Source organism: Sander vitreus, chromosome 22, assembly GCF_031162955.1.
Source record: "Sander vitreus isolate 19-12246 chromosome 22, sanVit1, whole genome shotgun sequence".
Lineage (NCBI taxonomy): Eukaryota > Metazoa > Chordata > Actinopteri > Perciformes > Percidae > Sander > Sander vitreus.
Genome location: NC_135876.1, coordinates 23,716,693 through 23,738,793, shown reverse-complemented (window position 1 = coordinate 23,738,793; position 22,101 = coordinate 23,716,693). Strand labels below are relative to the sequence as shown.

General features: G+C 39.4%; 1 protein-coding gene across 2 annotated transcripts; it reads left to right on the top strand.

Annotated features, from left to right (window-relative positions):
• Window positions 1-2,154: 2,154 nt before the first annotated feature.
• cip2a (cellular inhibitor of PP2A) lies at window positions 2,155-20,746 on the top strand. 2 transcript variants are annotated; one of them, XM_078280948.1, is made up of 22 exons: window positions 2,155-2,229; window positions 2,471-2,573; window positions 2,787-2,934; window positions 5,004-5,116; window positions 5,723-5,817; window positions 5,896-5,992; window positions 7,105-7,227; window positions 8,691-8,836; window positions 8,946-9,021; window positions 9,391-9,630; window positions 9,715-9,877; window positions 10,620-10,767; window positions 12,032-12,131; window positions 12,250-12,368; window positions 13,681-13,849; window positions 14,205-14,279; window positions 15,004-15,114; window positions 16,356-16,552; window positions 17,312-17,425; window positions 17,575-17,657; window positions 18,829-18,968; window positions 20,437-20,746. In XM_078280948.1, the coding sequence occupies exons 2-22, from the start codon at window positions 2,472-2,474 to the stop codon at window positions 20,581-20,583; spliced, it is 2,706 nt and encodes a 901-aa protein (XP_078137074.1). In that variant the 5' UTR covers window positions 2,155-2,229; window position 2,471; the 3' UTR covers window positions 20,584-20,746. The 2 variants fall into 2 exon arrangements, with proteins under 2 accessions (XP_078137074.1, XP_078137073.1); XM_078280947.1 differs by lacking the exon at window positions 2,155-2,229 and having other exon boundaries at window positions 2,238-2,573.
• Window positions 20,747-22,101: the final 1,355 nt, after the last annotated feature.

Sequence of the window (22,101 nt, the reverse complement as noted above, 5' to 3'; positions counted from 1 at the left end):
TGTGTTTGCTTTCACACATAACAAGCTGCTCGTCAGACACTTATGTACAATTCTTTGTCACTGGCCTTTTTTTTTAAAGCATCACTTATTAGAGGAAGTAATAATAAGGACATTTACGAAACGAATGCCTGCTTCTGTCTGTTTAATTTGTGTGCAATTTCTGACCAAACAAGGGCAGAAGAAGGAAAAAGACATGAAAGAAAGCGGAAAATGTCAGTGGTGGGCTTTAATGACTACACATGGTCTAACCACAGTTTCTTCACACATATACAGAAGCAACTACAAACATCTACAACACACACATCTAAGTCATCTTAGTCTAAGATGGCAGAAAATCCTGATTTTATGAGATATATTGTGGAACGTGTAATTAAAGTCTTAATCCATTAAGATATGAGGACTGTCCTCAATAACGTCCTCACACTGCTGCTCAGGACACTTTGATAATAAATGCATGCGGTCGTTGATATGTTACATTTTGTTGGAGTTGTACGGGCCGACTGATAGCAGACTGATATTATTTGCCAATAGCTTATCCCAGATAATGGTGGGGGTTTATATTAGCTAAAAAGTATGAATAAATTGTGTTTAATGGTTAAGATACATACCAGGACCTTTGCTGCATGTCATACCCCTCTCTGTTTCCTGTCTGCATCTCTGTTGCAACACATCTAATAAAGGCATTCGTTTTTTGGGGGATTTTCAGGATATCACAACTGCACACGGTCATGTAAATTTACAAGTGTAAATAAAGTCATAATAAAAAAGAAAAACAAAGCCTGTGAAAAATCAAATGACAAAAAATATGCACATTACAAGTAGCTGCCTTATCCTCAAATGAGTACAAGCTGTGAGCCAGGGTCCTTATCTTTTGTCTAAGTAAAGTGTCCACTTCTGCCATCTCTTTGCATACAAATCTTTCCTCAAATCTAACACACACGTCAATCATGTATGACATCAAACCATTGATGCTGTTTAGGAGAATTAGGCTTATGAACTTCTAGGTATGGTTCTTTTTGCTGCTGTAAGGAACCTTATATATGTTTAAGGGAACTTGTGGTTCTACTAAGTAGTTTGTCCTCCAGAGAAAATTGTGGAAAGTCCCACTAAGTAAATATCTTGGTCACAATTCTTTCATAAACTCATTTTAGTCAACCTTAACAAAAGCGTTTCTTCATGTTTTGTTTATGTTTTATCAGACAGAACACTGACCAGTACATTTTCTTGAAATGTGGTGTTTGTTTGCCTCTAACTCATGCAATTTGTATCCCACATAGTTACCAGCAGTTACAGAATGCAACAAAATACAATCCAACACAAGTAAACAACAGCCCTACAATAAATGTATTCTTGTGAAATTTATAATGTTACATTTTTGAGTCAAACTGACTGATTTAACTTTCGAGACCATAACTTCTGGTGTTGTTCTACTGGACTGCATCTAATATTTAGCTTGCTTCATGTTTGGAAATAGAATGGACAAATAAAACATTAGAAATAAAACTGAATAGTCTATCAAACTTTTAAATACAGGACTCTTGAATTGCATTGCATTATTCTGTGGTCAAGCAAATTAAGCCTAAATGAGTCTACATTAAAAAAAAAAAAAACTTCACCAATAAGTGATACAACTTTGCAAATCAGACATTTATTTTTTTGACTTTGCAAATCAGACATATCGGACACAACTTTTATCTTAAATTCGGACTGATCTTACTTGATTTAATCATGTTACCGGAACATATAAATCAAACTGATAATGAAATCATTAAAAACCTTTTATATTATTATATTTTCCTAAAAGTTTTTTTTTATTTATAGATTTTTTTTATATTGTATTTAATTATTTTTAATTTAATTTTACTTTATTTTATTGTATCTGCAACAGCTGGTTCCTGCTCCGCCCCCTTACGTTACGTGACTCTCGCGTGGCCTCTCCCAAGACATTCGAAAGGGAGTAATGAATTTATGGTTCGCTAAATGTATAATAAAAAGACTTACATCAGACGTGTATTCATGTTGTTTCATTTAAAAGCATAACTTCAATGATATAATGTATTGGTTTATATTATTCACAAATCAATATAAGCTTTATAAATGTAGATTTAACCTGCCTTCCCCCCCCCCCCCTTTCTCACACATGGTCCGGTCCAGTTCAAAGCTCGAAGCGGGAGGAGGAAGCTAGCTGTTTTTTTGTTGACGTTTCTTGGGGAAGAAACTGCTCCTCAGGTAGTCTTCTACACGCAAACAAGCACACACATATTTAATGTCATCGTTTGAAATATATAAGCACTGGTCAAACATGTTAAGCCACTTTTAAATTAGTTAAGTTGCTGTTGTTATGAAACTGTAAGGTAGGCTTGTTAGCTAGCGTTAGCATCTTAAAGGTTCAAGATGGACGGTGAAAACGTTAAAAGAATAGATTTTTCGAGCTAATGTGTTGTCTCACTAGAATAGTTTTGCTCTACAGGATGGACATGGCTACGTCTTTGAAGTCTCTGTTGCTGGCTGTCCAGCAGTACAGAGACGGCAGGACAGCGCAAAACGCAGCGCAGCTACAGAAACAAGTGGAGGTAAGGTCCCTTCATGACAGACATAACGTTAACTTACATTACAACACTACAACCATGCCAAGGGCACAGGTAGCGGTGGCGAGATGAAGCTGAATGTTGTAGCTTTACTGAATGTTTGTTGAATTTTTGCACGTCATCCCTGTGTAAAGTAATTTACACCTTTGCGGATAAATGTGTCTACAATGTTGTGGTACATGTTGTGTGTGTTTGCAGGAGGTCTCAGGCCTTAAATGTGACCAGCTGCTGTCCTCCGGCCAGGTTCTGCCCCGGGAGTGTGTGAGTGGGCTGGTGGAGCTGGCTGGAAACCCAAACACCAGCCAGACCCTGACAAGCTCCATCATCTCCCTGCTGGCAAAACTGGGTACATGCTACACATTTCACACAACACAAGTCATGCACATAACCAGCCTCTCTCTCTCAGAGCCAGGGGCAACTTTATGTCTTGGCAATTTGGTAGCATGTCACTTTGTAAGCTTTTGGGAAATGTTTTCTGACGCAGATTATAAGTTTAAGATGCACAACAATACGATCTCACACATCTCACTGCTGCTAGTAAAACCATCAAATCAGCTGGTCCATCAAAAGCATTGTATCTTCACTTTGCTTTGAGTATCTTCACTTTGCTTTGAATTATTATGTTTTTTCAAAAACTAAAAAGTCCTAAAATGAATCCAACATATTATTAGCAAATACAAATCCCCACTGATAATAGGTCAACTGGCCTATAGATAAGGTAGCCACTAAGATCCACAGATACAGTAAATCCTAAGGATTCAATATGTCACATGTGCATTTAACATTAAAAGATGACTTATACAATCATGCCAACAATTATTAGCAGGGTTCAAACGTTTTGAGAAAACCTGGAAAAGTTATGGAATTTGAAAAATGCAAATTCCAGGCCTGGAAAGGTTTTGGAAACATAAAAAGACCCAGAAAGTTTTGGAAAAGTCATGGAATTTTTTTTTTTTTTAACACAGCATAATAATATGCGATTAATAAATGTATTTCATGTCATCTTAACCTCACCGTTCTATTCGGGGCGCGATATTACTACTCCCACTATGAACAACATAAATTGTCATTCATTTTATTGTTAAACCTCTGAGGGGAAACTTTAACACAGATTTTTATTCTTATTGTATAATGTCGACTGACATTTTACATAGATACACATAGATTACATAGATGACATACATAGTCATGGAAATTTGCCGAAAAGTATTAACGCTCATTAAAATGCGTATGAACCCTGTATTAGGCTATTTTAATATCTTAGTATTCTATGCAAAAAAGGTATATGTAAAGGCTTTAGGCCGCCCTACATGTTATTGTAGGCCCAGTTTAATATGCAACTTCATTTTAGATAGATACTTTATTTGTCATTCTCACAACATGGATGGGGAGAACAAAATAAGAACTCAGGTCTCGGTGCTGACCTACTACTATAGTGATTAATAAATAATTAAAAACATTGCTTCATAAGCCCTATCCTACTTAAAACAATTACAAATAAAATAATTTACAAAGACAGTATCAGAATAGCAGCAAGTAATTAAATAAATAAAGTGCAGTGCTATTTCTTGAGAAGACTCAAAGGCATGGCAGTGTGGAGGAGTTCATTAGTCTGACCGCATACGGGTAGAAGCTGTTCTTCAGCCTGGTGGTCCTTGCCTGCATGCTACGCAGCCTTCTGCCTGAGGGGAGGTGGGAAAACAGTCAGGGTGGGTAGAGTCTCTCATCTCTTATACAATGTATGTAGTAGGGGGTCCCTGCTCCATCTCTCTTTCAGTTAAGGGGTCCTTGGCTTAACATTCGGAGAACAAAGTGACACGTGGCAGTGTTCAGTTCACAATACTCTAAAGGTTTAATGAGACACACAAGGCCATCAGAACAATCACTTCATTCACTTAGATGACGTGAGAGTAGATAAGAAAGAGACTCTAGAGGAAAGAGGATTGATTTAAGGTTGGTTCACACAGATCTTCAGAATAGAAAACAGTGTAACAATTTAGGATTGATTGATGATGACAAATTTATGATACAGATGAGAGAGGCTTTGTTCAGAGTTTTTACAGAATTGAATGTAACAGATTCACAACAGGTATGTCTATGATGTTTTTAATGTCAGCAGTTCAGCGGAGAATAAAATGATACTACATGAGAATAGAATTGATTAAAAACAAATGCATACAGTGTCACTACATCATAAAAATTACAGTTGTGGGTTTTACATTGAAGTATGTTAACACGTTTTCTTATTCTCCTAGTATAATGGCTCTCTAGAAAGATCACTGCTATGCTTTAATGCTTTAATTTATAAACAGGCCAGTGAGTGTGTGATTCCTTAGGCAGAAAACTGAACTGCTAGCTCTTTCTGAAACAAATCGTTTGTCTTTCTCCCCACCTGTGCCCCCCACCCACCCCCAGCCGGTGATGATGACAGTCGGGAGATTCTTAACAGCAGCTATAACCTCACCAGCGCCCTGGCGTCTGTCATCCACTGCCACAGCGCCACAGCAGGAGAGCCCCTGGTACTGCAGGTAAGTCCATCACCTGTGGGTCTGCGCATTACTGCGCTCCCTTCTGTGTACAGCACAACAAAGCTTCTTTATTGTAGGGCTGCTCGATTATGGAAAAATATATATCATAATCACATTCATTGTTGGTCAAAAATCACAATTATTTAACATGATTACACATTGACTTTTGGAAAGATGATGCATTTATTGAACTTAAAAAAAACAGTTAAACAAATCAACAGTGAAAACACCTTGAACTGGGAAGTTTCCCATAATTCTTTTCCCGTTGAACTTTTCGAATTTCCCTTCAGAACACAAGACAAAATAAGAGTTTACTTGCAAGATGTAATGTGCAAAATAATCGTTTTTCTTGAATACATTGTTTTTGTGATCGTTGGGAGCAGAAATTGAAATCATGATCAAAATTCTATTAATTGCACAGCCCTGCTTTATTGGCAGAGCAGGCGGATGTTACCCGGCACATGTTGAAATTAAATCCCCTATTTTTCTAAAAGAGAATATAGCAAGTTACAGTTGGTCATGGTTGAGCTATTTTGAACCAGGAAAAACCTCGACCTATGGATGGTAGATTATTTGTTGTGATGTTGTCTTGTGTGTATCGTTCAGTGTTTGCAGGTGCTGCAGAAACTGACCTACAACACTCGCGTCTTCCAGTCTACAAACTACATCCATGAGCTCATCACTTTTCTCATGACCAATATGTAAGAACCACATCTCCCAGTATGATTTAATGAAGCTGAAGGTTGTATTTTGTTCACATTTTCCTTTGCATCTCACAGCCAGTCTCAAAATGAGGACATCATCATGCCGTGCCTCGGCCTCATGGCCAACTTGTGTCGAGACAACCACTCAGTGCAGAGCCACATCAAGTCTCTGGTGAGTCTGACTGAATACAGTAACTCACACAAGATGTCTGTTTGAAAAATGTTTTTTCCTTTATTTTAACAGTGTCACAGAATGGTTTACAGAATGAATATGCCTAGAGCTGAAACAATTACTTGATCTCTTAAAAGGATGTTAAGCCAGTATGGCGGTCTAGGATCTTCAGGGATCTGTATATAGCAATATAGCAGCCCCTTATTTAATTTTCAGCTGGACATTATTACACAAAATTAATATCTCTCAGCCCCTACCACCATTATATCTCTGTCTGCTGTACACCTGATTGTCTTATAGGCTATATTAGCCCTCCTACACAAACTGGACTCTGGTCATAACAGCTACATCTTATAACTTATTCATATATTATGTATACATAATCTTATATATTATTCTTAACGTATGTTATTTTTGCTAATTCTATTAGGTTTACGTTCTTGTATTTTCATAGTCTTAGTTAATATATTAAATAATAAGCTATTACACTGATCAATCCCTACACTGTTCTTTTTTACGCTACCACCATTGCACACAGTCTACCTCAGCACCTTTAACTCTTTAATTTTCTGTGAGTGATTTTTATGTATGTGAGATATATGTGTATGTGTGTTTGTTGTGTTATGGTTGTCTAAGCTACTGGATGCCTACAATTTCCCTCAGGATGAATAAAGTATCTATCTATCTATCTGCTGTCTGCCAAATGACAGGATAATGTGTCTTTGGTCTTTTGTCTGGTTGTGTTTAAATGACACCAAATTGGATGGTTAGTTAAAAAATAAATGCCTTACAAAAAGGCTTTTGACACAGCCCTAAACGATCATAAAGCATCTGAATCATAAAAAAGTCATCTAAAATAGCTTGACCAAGAACATGTCTTAAATGTTTTTCATGGTTAGTGCATTTAGTTTAGACTAACCAGCCATTGTTTTAGGTTTACACAGGACAGAATTCACCTGTTTAGCAGTTTAGTGTTTTCTTCCAAATCAACACAATGGACTCAACACTGCAGACAAACATGTCATGCATACAACCTAAAGATTATCAGCGTGTGGCTACTTAAAGATACTGCATCTTGTGTGTTATTTATATGTGTTTGTGTGTTCTTGCAGGACAACGTGAAGCGATTCTACCGTACTCTGATTAACTTCCTGGCTCACAACAGTCTGACTGTGGTGATCTTCACGTTGTCCATCCTGGCCAGCCTCACTCTGAATGAGAAGGTTGGCGAGAAGGTGGGTGGGAAACACTTGCTGCTGCGAGGTAACAATGCTTTTTGGCAATACATCTTATACTGTTGGAAAGCCTGTTTAGTTCCCTTTCAAATGGTGCCCCATTTGTAAGGAACATGCATTTGTGGGATGAGCAGCAGCGCTGAGTATATGGGTTGCGCCCCTGAAAAATGTGCCAAATCTTCTCTGCCAGTGTGATGGTGTGGGGTGGCATCTCCCTCACTGGAAAAATGAGGCTTGTCATCATTGGAGGCAATCTCAATGCAGAGAGAGATAGAGATGAGATTCTGCAACCAGTGGCAATCCCATATCGCCACAGTCTGGGACCGAACTCTATCCTCCAAGGTGACAACGCTCGCCCCCCACAGGGCGGGGTTTATCAGAGACTACCTCCAGAATGTGGGAAGTGAGAGGATGGAATGGCCTGCCAGCAGTCCTGACCTCAACCCCATTGAACACTTGTGGGATCAGCTTGGGCGTGCTGTTTGTGCCAGAGTGACCAACACAACCACGTTGGCTGACTTGCGACAAATGCTGGTTGAAGAATGGGATGCCATCACACAGCAGTGTGTGATCAGCATGAGGAGGAGGTGCCAGGCTGTTGTGGCTGTGTATGGTTCTTCCACACGCTACTGAGGCTCCTGTTTGTGAAATGAATATATTGTTAAATTACCAATATGTCTTGTTTCTTCAAACTTCAATCATCCAATCCACCAAACACCAAATGAGTCAACGGCAGAATAAGCTGTTTGGCATTGGTAGAGAAGATTTGGCAATTTTTTCATGGGCACAACCCACATACTCAGCGCTGCTGCTCATCCCACAAATGCATGTTCCTAACAAATGGGGCACCATTTGTAAGGGAACTAAACAGGCTTTCCAACGGTATAAGATTTATTGCCAAAAAGCATTGTTACCACAGAGAAATAGTCTACCAAACACAAATTTCCTTACTTTTTGTGCGAAGTTTTATATTGTACACCTTTTTATTTTAACAATGCATACATGTGGAAACTTGTCTCCTCTTTTTTTTCTCCCTTAAATGAAGAAAGGTTTTGACAGTGTAATCCTGGCGATTCTTAATTTCAAAAGGATCTTGCATTACAGTATTCAATTTTGCAGTTTATATACATATATTTTCAAATATTGCACCTGAATTTCCTTTGTCAATTACCAGTGTAGACCTGTCAAACATGCATGTTGGGATCTACAGTATCTATGCAACCCTGTAGTAACCAGTAGTCGAATATTATATATGACTCCCTTCTGAGAACAACTATTGATATTAAATACTAGTGTTTGGTTTTTTTTTTAAACTCAACAGTGCAGCAACAATTCTTTACTCTTTTCTGTTTTTCTGTCTTTTCTTCTACTGCACAAATAAAATAAATTACTCTGTGGACAAGTTGCTTAATACCAGCACACTCATTCATCTTCTCCTTTTGTGTCATGTATGTTTTCTGCAGCTCTTTGATGCTAAGAATATCCACCAGACTTTCCAGCTTGTGTTCAACATCATTGTGAACGGCAACGGCACTCAGACAAGAAAATACTCGGTTGACCTTTTGGTTGACGTGTTGAAGAACGCCAAGATAGCAGATCACCTCACAAAGTACACCCACAGACATATTCACATACGTTTCTCACATGTGTTTGACCTCAGTGTTTTGCCTCAGGGCCCTCTGTGACTTTACTCTGTAAAAACACTTTTATATTTACAGGTATCAGCACTTCTCAGCATGTGTGTCTCAAGTTTTAGGACTTCTGCAATCAAAAGACCCCGACTCTGCAGGAAAGGTGCACACGCCATTTAAAGTGTTACATATTATTCTATACTGTATATCTTTATGTATTTTTCCCACAAATATGCACCGAAACCGTTCTTGGTGTTGCTCCCATAAGAATATGATAACTGACCCGTAGTGCAAGTAAAAGACATAATTGTGTCCGTAGCACCTCGAAGAATTTATACCCTAGTACTTAAAGTTGACAGAATGCTCGCCCATTTAGTATTTTTTTTTAAGGTTATTAATTGCGAGTTATCGAAAAAAGAACTAAAACTAAATTATTTTCATGATTGATTAGTCTGCCAAATATTTTCTTGATTTACCAATTTAGCATTTTTGGTGTCTTTTAATTTAATCTTGATGTGTGTGTTGTTTGCAGGTGTTGGAGCTTCTCCTGGCCATGTGCAGCGTCTCAGGGCTGCGGTCGCTGCTGTGCGAGGTGGTTTTCAGACCAGCAGCACCCAAACTCAGAGCAGCGAGCCGCCGGCAGGGGACCGGACTGGACGGCGGACGCAAAACCGAGTCCGGGCTCGCCCTGGTGCAGTGGCTGAGCTCGCCTGTGGATGGCGCGGAGTCCTGCTCGCTCCAGGCCCTGCAGCTGCTGAATGAGCTGCTGGAGGTACGGGACACGCACGACGAATTTAATCATTAAATATCTGATCAGTCCTTGTTTACCTAAATCTTTTCCTCTTCTCCTCCCTAGGAGGCGTTGGGAGCAGAGAGTGTGTCTGAATGTGTGCTGAGCTTCATAGAAATGTTGCTTCCCGTCCTGTTAGGGCTGCTGAGGGGCCTCGATCCTTCACAGGGAGACGCTCACATAAGAAAACACTGCCACCGCATCACACACGTCACCAGCCTGCTGCTCAATATCCTTCGCCTGATTGAACCGGTCAGCTACCCATGTGTTATCTGTGTGTGTTTTTGAAGCCTTAGTCTCGCATTGCCAGCTCTATCTCTAAAACGCTGTGGAGTAAGGTCTGGCTACATCACAGATACATTCTGGGATAGGAGGAAAAAAAAACTCTCTGGGTTGTTTGTATTTCTTTAAACCAACCACATCTTCTTGAGCGGCGCTAAGCTCCAGACGCAGCGACGGTGGCTCAGCTAAATAGTCTTGTGAAGGAACTTGTTTTGGTGGAACATTCGCACCCTGCAAAAAAACGCGACTTACAATATTAAATGAAGATAACTGTTGACACAATACAGTAACATGAGCTATTTAAATTAGCTGATACATGGTTAAACCTCATTTGCTCTTACCAGTGTATCTCCGTGTGTACTTTGTCCACAGCAATCCCACCAATCGGTCCCAAAACGTCCCAGTTAGAGAGGAAATGCCTTAAACATATTCTTTATAAATCTTTACAATCATTCTCTGAAAGAACCAAGCAGGCCTGCCTTGTTGCACGATCCACATTTTCTTCAAAACTTGCGATTTTCAGCGTGTAGCTTGCTAGCTCATAGGTTGCTGTTGCTTCCCGTAGCGAAGGGATTTTTAGAATGGCAACACACAGAGCAGAAGGTTAGGGGCAAAGCCTGATAATGTTGACATTTATCCTGGAAATGTATTCCCGTTGATCCACACTATTGAAGCCTTGACTCCTCCACTCCTGTGTGCTGAGGACTCCACCAGATGTTTGGTGTCCCGTCAGGTGAGCGCTCAGCTCTGCCTCTCGCTAGTTGAATCCCTCCTCACCTGTTGTCACAGCAACAGCCCCCTCATCTGCCATCCCCCTGGGTCTGACAACGATCTCAGGTGAGTGAGCGCTGTTATTAGAGCTACTATTCATTAGGGTTGGGTACCGAACCCTGTACTTTTACCGGTACCGACCGAATCACATCGGTATTACCGAGTATTGGTTCACATAAAATCAAACGGTGCCAAATTTTGGTACCTGAGAGTAAGCTCAAGCTTATCTGTCCTCTCTGCATATTGACAGAGAGCAGAGGGCCCACACACACACACACACACACACACAGAGGTGCAGGCCCTGGGGACTGACTGACAGGCTGAGATTGCAAGCCAAGGCAACTTTATTTCTACAGCACCTTTCAGCAACAAGGCAACTCAAAGTGCTTTACATGAAACATTGAAGAGCAGTTAAAAACGGTCATGATGAAAATAAAACTAAAATATAATAATATACAAATACAAGAATAAAAGTTACAGTGAGTAAGAAATTAATAATTATTCAATTTAATAGGTTGTAGGGACGGGCTTGGGAGGAGAGAGGGAGGGGTTTTATTTTTGTTTAATTTCTGTCTGTGTAAAATATTCTAAAATAATATAATGTTCTAAGTAAATAGGTTTGGAATTATTTTTACAACTGAAATACATTTTTTGTAATTACAGAGGGAAAGTACTGTTGGGTACCTGGAATTGAATTTCAGGTATTGGTACTGGTATTTGCTCGGATGCGAAAGGTTCCCAACCCTACTATTCATTCCCTAATGCTGAACAGAGGAACTATGAAAAAAAAAAAAAAAAAATTATTTTTCCAGCTTCTTAAATTTGAATAATGTGTAGTTTCTTCTTCTGTGACAGTAAACTGAATATCTTTGAGTTTTGGACATTAACAAGACATTTGAGGACGTCATCTTGGGCTTTGGGAAACACTGATCCACATTATTTTTTATCGATTAACTAACTAATTAATCTATAATGAAAATCACCATGAGTTGCAATAGTCATTAATAAGGGTATACTGTAGAAAATTAATTGTACAGTTTTCAGAGGAGAAAGGTGGCATGTGTTATTTTACCAGGAATAATAATCGAATAGTATAATAAAGTACTTAAACTAAAATACTCATTATGGAGGCAAATGGGCTTTGTAAGTGTTACATTAAGTTAATTTTGCTGAAAATACTTCAACTTAAACATACTTTGAATGCATGACTTTTACTTGTAATGTAGTATTTATATCCTTTGGTATTGCTCTTTTTACTTAAGTAAAATATCTCAATACTTCTACCACCATTGCAGCATTGGTACAAACGAGTTAAAGTTGTGTGTTTCAGTCAGGTGTGTGCAGAAGCTCTGCTGACGACTCTGGAGTTAATGAGCAAACTGAGACAACAGGTGAAGGACATGGAGACCAGCTTCTACAGGATGTTACAGGTCCACACACTCTCATCACCTCTTTCACCCACTGTGCTTCATCTTTTTCCTTTCTGTCCTGTTCCGTTGTTTTCTCCGTGACCTCTTATCCTCTCTCTGTCTTTATTTGATCTCTCAGGACCAGAGGATAGTGACCCCCCTCTCGCTGGCCCTGACGTCCCAACACAGAGAGCGTGTGCAGACGGGACTCTCTCTGTTGTTTGAAGCCACACCTCTCCCAGACTTCCCCTCTCTGGTGTGAGTCACACGCTGGAAACAACACGTTTATGCTATATAAAAACATCTCACTAATTGCCAGCCAATCTCCAAAAACACATGCATCTGTTGGCACTATCACAACATGACTAACAGCCATTTTCCACTGGGCGCATCTGTACTGCGTTCCGGTTTTATTCCGGTCTCAGAAGCGGAGCGTTTTACCTGCTGACTCACAGATTTGATTGCCTCTACAAGTACTTTACAGAACAATCACGTTTTATTAAGCTATTATCTACCTTTTACTCCAAGCACTTCTGTAGTTAAACTCCATGTCTTCTCTTTTCTGGCGTTGTCCTGATAAAAAAGATTTGTTGTGCCATGTTATGTTTTTCCACCTCTAAGATGTACAGTGGTGCTCATAAGTTTATGAACCCATGCTTGACTAAAAAGAGGAATAACAAAATCATCTTTTGGAAATTGATCTTAATGCAATAATTAAAAAAATGAGGAAAAATACAACCTTTAAGGATACAAATTGTCTTTGTGAATGAATAATGTATCGTAAATAAATAAATGTTCCTTAAAATACAGGGAGCATAAGTAAGTACACCCCTATGTTAAACTTTCATAGCGGCAGGCAGATTTTTAGTTATTTCATAGATCCAGGATACTTTGCATCCTGATAAAATTCCCTTGGCAGACTGACGCCCCGCTGCTCGTGTGAAAATAGACCGGGCGCATATCTTTAGCGGAGCCGGGAGCCGCTTCACGCACGCTTCTGAGACGCACCGTGGTGCGGCTGGTGGAATATCAAGCTGTGACTTGAATGGCTGTGATTGCTCGCAGGACCTGCGGCGCCTCCGGAACGCAGCGCAGACGCGCATGGTGGAAAACCGGTATGAGGGTGCTGTGTGTATTGATTACCCTCTAGGAACTTTAGGTCAGAGGGGCCTCAAAGCAAAGAAATCAAATTACATACATACATTTCTTTCTTTTCTCAAATGATTTAACTTTACAGAATACTTTCTCCTCTTCACGTCTCTAAAAATCCTTTAAATGAAACAGTCAGAAGGAAAAATACCTTTTCGAACTGTTCACAGCTCAAGTTCCTATTAAGACATAACCTTTGATGAGTAACAAGTAGCCAAAAAAGCAGCATTGTCTTATTTTCTCAACATATCAACTTGTGGCAGATGATACTTTTATAGTGCACATTATATCGGTAACTTGGCCAATAATGACAAACCTGTTAACTTCTACTGGTGGTGAAAATGGTTCATTAAAATATTCCTTGTGAAACAAAGTAGTTGCCAGTTTCCCGCTTTCTATTTATCAAACTATCTTTCTCAAGTCTGGGAGAAAGTATGGCTGCCAACAACGCCTATTGCCAGAGGGAGGCTGAGCTGTCTGTTAAACGCATTGCAGTGCAGGAAGTCCCGCCTTTCAGCATACTGGACTGTTCCAGTGGTTCCAGCAGGAGCGTCCACAGTCTGGTTGACAAGATACAGAATGGCTTAGAGGTAAAGTGTGTACGTGTGTGTTGGGGAAAAATACTGTTGAGTTGTATTGTTGATATTGGTGCTATTTTTTTTTTTTAAAGTTATTGTACGTCAGTAACCCATTTTGAATAAAAGCATCATTTAAATGCAAACAATGTTTAAAATAAATGTAAATATATGTATTTATGTATTTACTTTAATAAGAGTTTCATATATAGTCATGCTTTAAGGCACAAATGGATGTGTACAGTAAAAAAAGTTGGAAGAAACATTCTACATTTTCATTGTGCCAAACAACATGGTGAAATTATTAAAATTAAGTTATTGCTTTTAGTGTGAAAAGCATGTTTCGCTGATGTCCTTTTGTTGTTAATAGCTGCAGGAACGGGTGAAGGACTCGCATGTGTCAGAGATCATCGATGTTTATGAACAGAAGCTATCTGCATTTGCGGTAAGAACGTTTATAAGAAGACAGAGGAGAACTTACTGTGACAAATACTACTAGATTTTTGTTATTTTTGTATTGCAAAGTTTGTAGCGATTGACGGACAAATGACATTCCTGCTTTGTATCTTAACCCCCCTAATAAATCCTGTCTTTGTTCATCTTATTAACAGTTTATTGTTTGAGCTCAGGTCTTTGGTAACATTTGAGGCTCATGTTGTATTTGATTGCATTACATTTAGTGTTTCTAATAATGTAAGTGTATTCTGTTGTTTTGTTTCTTTTTCCCCATCGTCTGTTGTTCAAACATGGGGCAAAAACATATTTTATAAATAAAAAATGACTTAAGTTATTAGATACATTAATCCCATACAACACCAGCACGAAACTGCTACAAAACTGCCTCAAAAACACCTTTTTGACAGTGTCAACAAAAACGGAACGTTATAGGATTCACAAAGGGGAGAGTTGCAGGGTAGAGGCATTGGATTGTAGGAGGGTTTCTGAGTTTCTAGTAATTTTGAACTTTTTCCATTTGACCATCAAACTGTATTTTTAGAGTAGAGCAGTGTCTCTCATCCTGGAGGGTTATTTGTTAAAGCGTCTACTACTGCCGGTGCACAAACATTGAGATTGATTTTGGAGTTATTACAGTTGTGGATCAATCAGTTAAACATGTTTTTAGCTCTGATTTCTTTTAACAGTAATGTGTCTTTGGGTCTCTCCGTCAGTCTAAGGAGAGTCGTCTACAGGACTTGTTGGATGCAAAGGCTCTGGCTCTCTCTCAGGCCGACCGTCTCATCGCTCAGTACCGCTTCCAGCGAGCTCAAGCTGAGGCTGAGGTAGCACACACACACTCTCTCTCTCTCTCTCTCTCTCTCTCTCTCTCTCTCCCCCCCCCCCCTCTCTCAGGGCTCCAGTGATATGGCTGAAGTTATTCTTTTCCTACTATTTTAGCTAAACCCTAGGGTGCTGCTAACAGACAACTTTAGGAGTTTTAATTATTTGAGACACTTGTCAAGCAAAAAAGGCGAACCATTTACTGTTACCAGCCTCTTAGATGTATATGATTGTAAACGGTCTTTTGGGTTTTTGACTGACAAAACATTTAAAAACTTTTGAAAACTGATATTTGTTATCATTTTCAAACATTTTATAGACAATAAGATAAATCAAGAAAATCAAAAATGCTTCGGTATTAAGGTTGTATCACAATTTTATTTAAAATATTTTTATATTAAAATAAAGAATTTGGTAAGGCCTCCGATTTCACCATAGGCTGTGGCTGGAATATGCTACAAACTTAGCCATTACATGCTCAGAATTACCTTATTAAAGTTCCAATGTTATGAAAAAATCACTTTTTCTGGGATTTGGGGTGTTATTTTGTGTCTCTGGTGCTTCCACACGCATACAAACTTGGAGAAAAAACATCCATGCTGTTTAGAGTGAGATACGGTTTCTGAATGTGTCCTGCCTTCAGTCTCTGGCTGAGCTGGTCAAAATCAGCAGGTCTACGTCATCGGCCGAAACATTTGGTGTGTGCTAACCACTTTAGGTAATACCACATCAGCTAGCTGTTTCTCCAACTTCGGTAAGTAGAAGGCAGGATTAGCCAGGAGACTTCTTCTAAACGACGGTGCTCTTCCAACTTTGTGTGGAATACCTGCAGAACAGGGACTATAGTTCTATAGTGTTGTAGCAGTGTTTTGCCATTGAGAACAAGGTGGCTAAGCGCAAGCAGCGCTAGCTTCTAGCTAGTAGTCCTTACCTAGCTACTGGCATGTGTGACTCCCAGAAAGATGGAATAGAAGTGAGAGGTCTCAATCTGTAGCTAAAACAGAGAGCTCAACACACAGGGTGAAAAGAGGAGCTGCAGCAATGTGCAGTACAACAAAAAATATGTAAACCTATTCTGATACAACCTCAAAATACAATTATGAACCTGAAAATGAGCATAATATGGCAACTTTAATACTATTTTGTTTTTGTATAACATAAAAAACAGGACTGGTAGAGTCAAGCCAGCCTCACCCTCCCCAGCCTATGATTTAGTATTCTCTCTCGGTTTCTTTACCTGCAGGCTTGTAAGCTGGGCTGCCTGCTAAAGGAGGCGGAGCGTCGACGTGAGGATCTGCAGGGCGAGCTGAGCAGCCAGGTGCTGGAGGTGGAGCGCTCCAAGGCCGACATGGAGGAGCTGTTGCAGCACAACGCCCGGCTGCAGCAGGACTCAGAGGAACACCAGGCCCTGAAAGGAGCCTACAACAGCCTGCTCAACAGGTCAGAGGCAGGATAGATACAAGAAACACACAACAGATTCATATACATTCTGTGTTCCTTCAAAACAGGCCTCAGAAAGTATTATAGAATGTCTTAAATTGAATCGATAAAGGTCTGTTGATTTTAGCAAAATTCTTTGAAATTGGTTAATCCATCTATCAATTTTCTACTACTTATCTGGATCCAGGTCACGTTAATTGATTAATTATATTAATAGGTATAAAGGTTACATATACAGCTGGGAAGTACTGAAAAAATAAGTGTGATATAGATATTAATAAATTAATTCACTTAATAAATAATTTCAACCTTGAAAAAGGTATGAAATTGCATTTGATGTGTTTTTTATTTTAAAAAAGTCTTAAATTTCATTTGGTGAATACAAACTCTGAAATGTAGAGCTGTCCTTAAGTAAATAAATTCTTATTCGACTAACACTCAGATGGTTTTGTCAACTAATCGATGAGTTGATTTAATCGACAGATCTGTAAAAAATGTGTTTCTCCACAACCAAACATGCAAAATCATCACTTTAAATTTTGTTTTTATTGCAGATGTGCTCATAAGTTTCTTCAATATGTCATTCAGCATTGAAAAGGATATAAAAATGACTAATCGACTGAAGAAATCTGTCGATTAAGACCTAACGCACAGATTAGTCGACCAAATGACTAAGAGGGGGCACCCTGAGGCTTCAGCACCTCGTGCGTGCGTGTGTACAGTGATTTTTTTCAGTGTGTAACCGGTCGATCTCTGCAGGTTGAATGAGAGCGAGCAGCTGCTGAAGGAGCTGCAGACGGCTCACATCTCGCTCACCAAACAGAACGACACTCTGAGGAAGAACCATGAAGCACTACAACTGCAGCACGAAAAGTAATCCACACACATCTGAATCTTATCTCTGCTTTTCTCTTTTTTGCGTAAATACCGCAGGAAGCAAACTTTTGACACTTCAGTCATTTGTTGCAATGAAAGGTTCAGGTAAGATAACCTTCTTTAAATTGTGTCTGTGTGTTTCTCAGGATGGCGTCGGTGTTGGAGGAGAGAGAGGAGGAGATCAGATCCCTCCGTTCAGATCTACAGCAGAAGAACAGCGACATCGCAGGTTGGTCGGACGTCAGCATCAGTCAGCTTGTGAAATCTGCGTGTGCAGAGCTGTCGTTAATGTCGTAGAGCTTCTGGGATTCATTTAGTGTGTCAGTTCATTTTTATCTGCTGTCGTTGAAATTGCATGACTGATTCAAAGTTCTTAAAGCTAACATTATGTTTTCTGGTCATTTTAAAGTGCTCATATTATGCTTTTTCCCTTTCCTTTAGGGACTTACTATCTCCAACAGAAAACACTGTTCAAACTGCTCCAAACAGCTCTATTGTAGTCCAGCCTTTACTTCAGAGACAAACGTGGTCACTTTGTAACAAAAAATCCTACATTGAAAATGTTACTTAAAGTGCTCATATTATGCTTTTTGGCTTTTCCCCTTTCCTTTATTGTGTTATATATCTTTTTTGTGCATGTTATAGGTTTACAAAGTGAAAAAGCCCGAAGTCCAGGCCAAAGGGACTTACTATCTCCAACAGAAAACACTGTTCACAAACTGCTCCAAACAGCTCTATTGTAGTCCAGCCTTTACTTCAGAGACAAACGTGGTCACTTTGGAACACACGTTATAATGCTCGCCTAGCTGCTAGCATGGCTCGCCCTCATACTCTGCTTCTGACTGGCTAGTAGTCCTTACCTAGCTACTGTCAGGGCATGCCCTCATACTCTGCTTCTGACTGGCTAGTAGTCCTTACCTAGGTACTGTCAGGGCTCGCCCTCATACTCTGCTTCTGACTGGCTAGTAGTCCTTACCTAGGTACTGCTCATGTGCGACTCCCAACAAAGATGGAACAGAAGTGAGATGCCTCACTCTGTAGCTAAAACAGAGAGCTCAACACACAGGGTGAAAAGAGGAGCTGCAGCAATTTGCAGTACAACAAAAATATGGTCCGTGTGTGCGCTCCTTCACTAATTAAAGCCACACAAAATTGGGCTTTTGTTGATCCAGTTACATGACCGAAATAACTATTTCAATAACAAAGGTCAGACTATAGCTTTCACACTGAGGTTGTATTGTGGAGAATGTGTCTTTGTTGCAGAACGCTACAAATACTGTGTTCCTGCAGGTATTTTCCCAGGAAACAGGTGGAGATTTAGGGAAGAAATCCTGGGACCTCAATTCCCGGCCTTTAACTCTAATCTTGCTTCACTAAATACTTTGTCTCGTTCCGGTCAGGTCTGCGCGGGGAACTGCGTGCCGAGGAGGAGAAGATGAAGGAGAAGGATCAAGAGCGGAGAGAACTGGAGGAGACGGTGGATGTTTTGAGGAAGGAGCTGAACAAGACAGAGCAGGCCAGGAAGGATGCCAGCATCAAGGTGATGAAGACTACATTTGAAAACATTAAATGGTGCATCAGAAGTTCTGGTCACACCTACAGTTCATAACTTTAACTGACATCTATGTCCATGTATTAGTGTGTTACAGGGTTTTCTTGTATTTGGTTTAGATTCTGTTCTTTTCCCTAACACACTCTTAAAGGTCCCATGGCATGAAAATTTCACTTTATGAGGTTTTTTAACATTAATATGAGTTCCCCTAGCCTGCCTATGGTCCTCCAGTGGCTAGAAATGGCGATAGGTGTAAACCGAGCCCTGGGTATCCTGCTCTGCCTTTGAGAAAATGAAAGCTCAGATGGGCCGATCTGGAATCTTCCCTTTAGTATTAGAGGACCACTAAGGTCTATATAAAAGAGACTTCAGATACAGTATTAGGGGACCACTAAGGCCTATATAAAAGAGACTTCAGATACAGTATTAGGGGACCACTAAGGTCTATATAAAAGAGACTTCAGATACAGTATTAGGGGACCACTAAGGCCTATATAAAAGAGACTTCAGATACAGTATTAGGGGACCACTAAGGCCTATATAAAAGAGACTTCAGATACAGTATTAGGGGAGCACTAAGGCCTATATGAAAGAGACTTCAGATATAGTATTAGGGGACCACTAAGGCCTATATAAAAGAGACTTCAGATATAGTATTAGGGGACCACTAAGGCCTATATAAAAGAGACTTCAGATATAGTATTAGGGGACCACTAAGGTCTATATAAAAGAGACTTCAGATATAGTATTAGGGGACCACTAAGGTCTATATAAAAGAGACTTCAGATATAGTATTAGGGGACCACTAAGGCCTATATAAAAGCATCCAAAAAGTCATAGGACCTTTAAACAAGGTTTGTAGCTCATATTTTCAGGCTTTATGAATCTGTTATTTGTTCCCATCAAACTATCAAATAAATGTTGTTGCCTGAATAAACATAACACCAAAGAAGAAGAAAAAACACTGCAAAGTTTGAATACATTTCATCAAACATAGTTGGTTCAAATTAGCGAACGTTTAGTTTGCTTTGATGCAAGACAAATCAATTCAGTTTTTATACATCAAAACTGACTCACTAAACTCACTGATTACTAAAACAAAGAAAATAACACAGAGAAGCAGTATAACAGTGTTAAGTAAAAAAAGAAAAAACTAAAAAGTTAAAATATGTAAATAAGAATGTCTAAAGAAAGAAAACAATAAGACAGGAAAAACCTCCAGTACTGTAAAATAATGTAAAGTAAGTTACAAAAAACCAAGACAATGATAAGAACATTTTTTAATTTTCTTTTATCTGCATGTCAAACAATGTTGGGACTTAAAGGACACAAGGTTTGTTATGATATGAAATATGTAATGTCAGATGTTCACCATGTCAGGTAAAACTACTCCGATGAATCCTATCTTGACTCAAAGCTGTAGAGATTTAAAGCTCCTCTGTTTCCTGTTCTCCAGGCGTCGTCCCTGGAGCTGCAGAAGAGTCAGCTGGAGACGAAGCTGAAGCAGAAGGAGGACGAGCTGAACAAACACTCCTCGATGATCGCCATGATCCACAGCCTCAGCAGCGGCAAGTTGAAGAGCGACGTCAACTTGTCGCTCTGAGGAACGCACAGCGATGCAGATGAGTGACGAACGAAAGTCATAGATTTTAAAAAAAAATGGACGCTGATTTTTTTAAACTTATTGACTAAACTTGTCATATTGTAATCTTTGTATGAGTTTTTATTGTTTGGTAAATAAATGATGGATCTGTATTCGTACTGGATTCCTACGTCCAGATGAAATGTGTGTATGTTTGATAGTGAGTCCGAGCTGATTTAATTTAATATTAAATTAAACTTGTGTAGGTTACATGCAAACTGGAGCCAGTCGTTCTTTAAAATACATCTGTTTAATCCCATATGTTGTTTTAGCTTCATTTTTTTACAGTTGAAATTATTGTTTTTTAAATGACTTAAATTAAACTTTGCTTTGATCTCAGATACATTACATGGATCTGCTTTGGTTTAAAACTACAGAACTCCTAAGAAGTTTTTAAATCGCTTTCTTAACTGTAACGCATGCGATCGATCGGCCTTTTACTGGTCCTGGAATATCCAGGAGTTTTGAAGCATTTATTTACTATAAAGTAACATAATCAGTAATACGTGATGTTAGATTTGTTTCACATTCAGTGGATTAGATGGCGCGGTAGGTTTGTGAACAGTTTACCCATTTAGTAGATGTTGAACTAGCCTGCTGTTGAGCTAGCCTGGGAAAAGCCAGATGAACTTCTGGCAAATTTGAGATCTGCTCTGCGAGTCCGTCTGGCCAAGAGCCCATTTCCAATTTTTTCCCAAATCGAGGCACCAATCACAGCCGTTGAGGCGGGCTTTACACTATGACGATAGCACAGCGACGGCGAGCAGCTTTTTGTTTACATTCAACATGACACAGCAACCCATTGATGCCGCTGTCGCTGCTACGTCACCCGGATCGTTGGTCTGATTGGTTGAAGGACTATCCAATTGCACCCAGAGGCATTTGAGCAGCGTCCGTTGGTGACGCCCCTTTGGAAATGGGCTGTGAATGAAGCTTGCCCAGACCCTTCTCAGTTACAACTGGAGCGGGGCAATATATCAATATTATATCGATATCGTGATATGAGACTAGATATCGTCTTAGATTTTGGATATCATAATATTGTAATATGGCATAAGTGTTGTCTTTTCCTGGTTTTAAAGGCTGCATTACAGTAAAGTGATGTCATTTTCTGAACTTGCCAGACTGTTGTAACTGTTCAATTTGCCTTTACACACTTAGTCATTATATCCACACATGATTATTTATCAAAAATCTCATTGTGTAAATATTTTGTGAAAGCACCAATAGTCAACACTACAATATTGTTGCGGTATCGATATCGAGGTAATTGGTCAAAAATATTGTGATATTTGATTTTCTCCATATCGCCCAGCCCTAGTTACAACTGAGAAGGGTCTGGTGTCAACCAGGCTACTGTTGAACAGGAAAGATGAACATTTCTAGGTGAGGCAGGTGCATCAGGTTACACAGTTTGACCCTAAAGTAAAGTCCCATAACTTCCTAAAACTGTAAGTGCTTTTTCAACATAACTGAGTC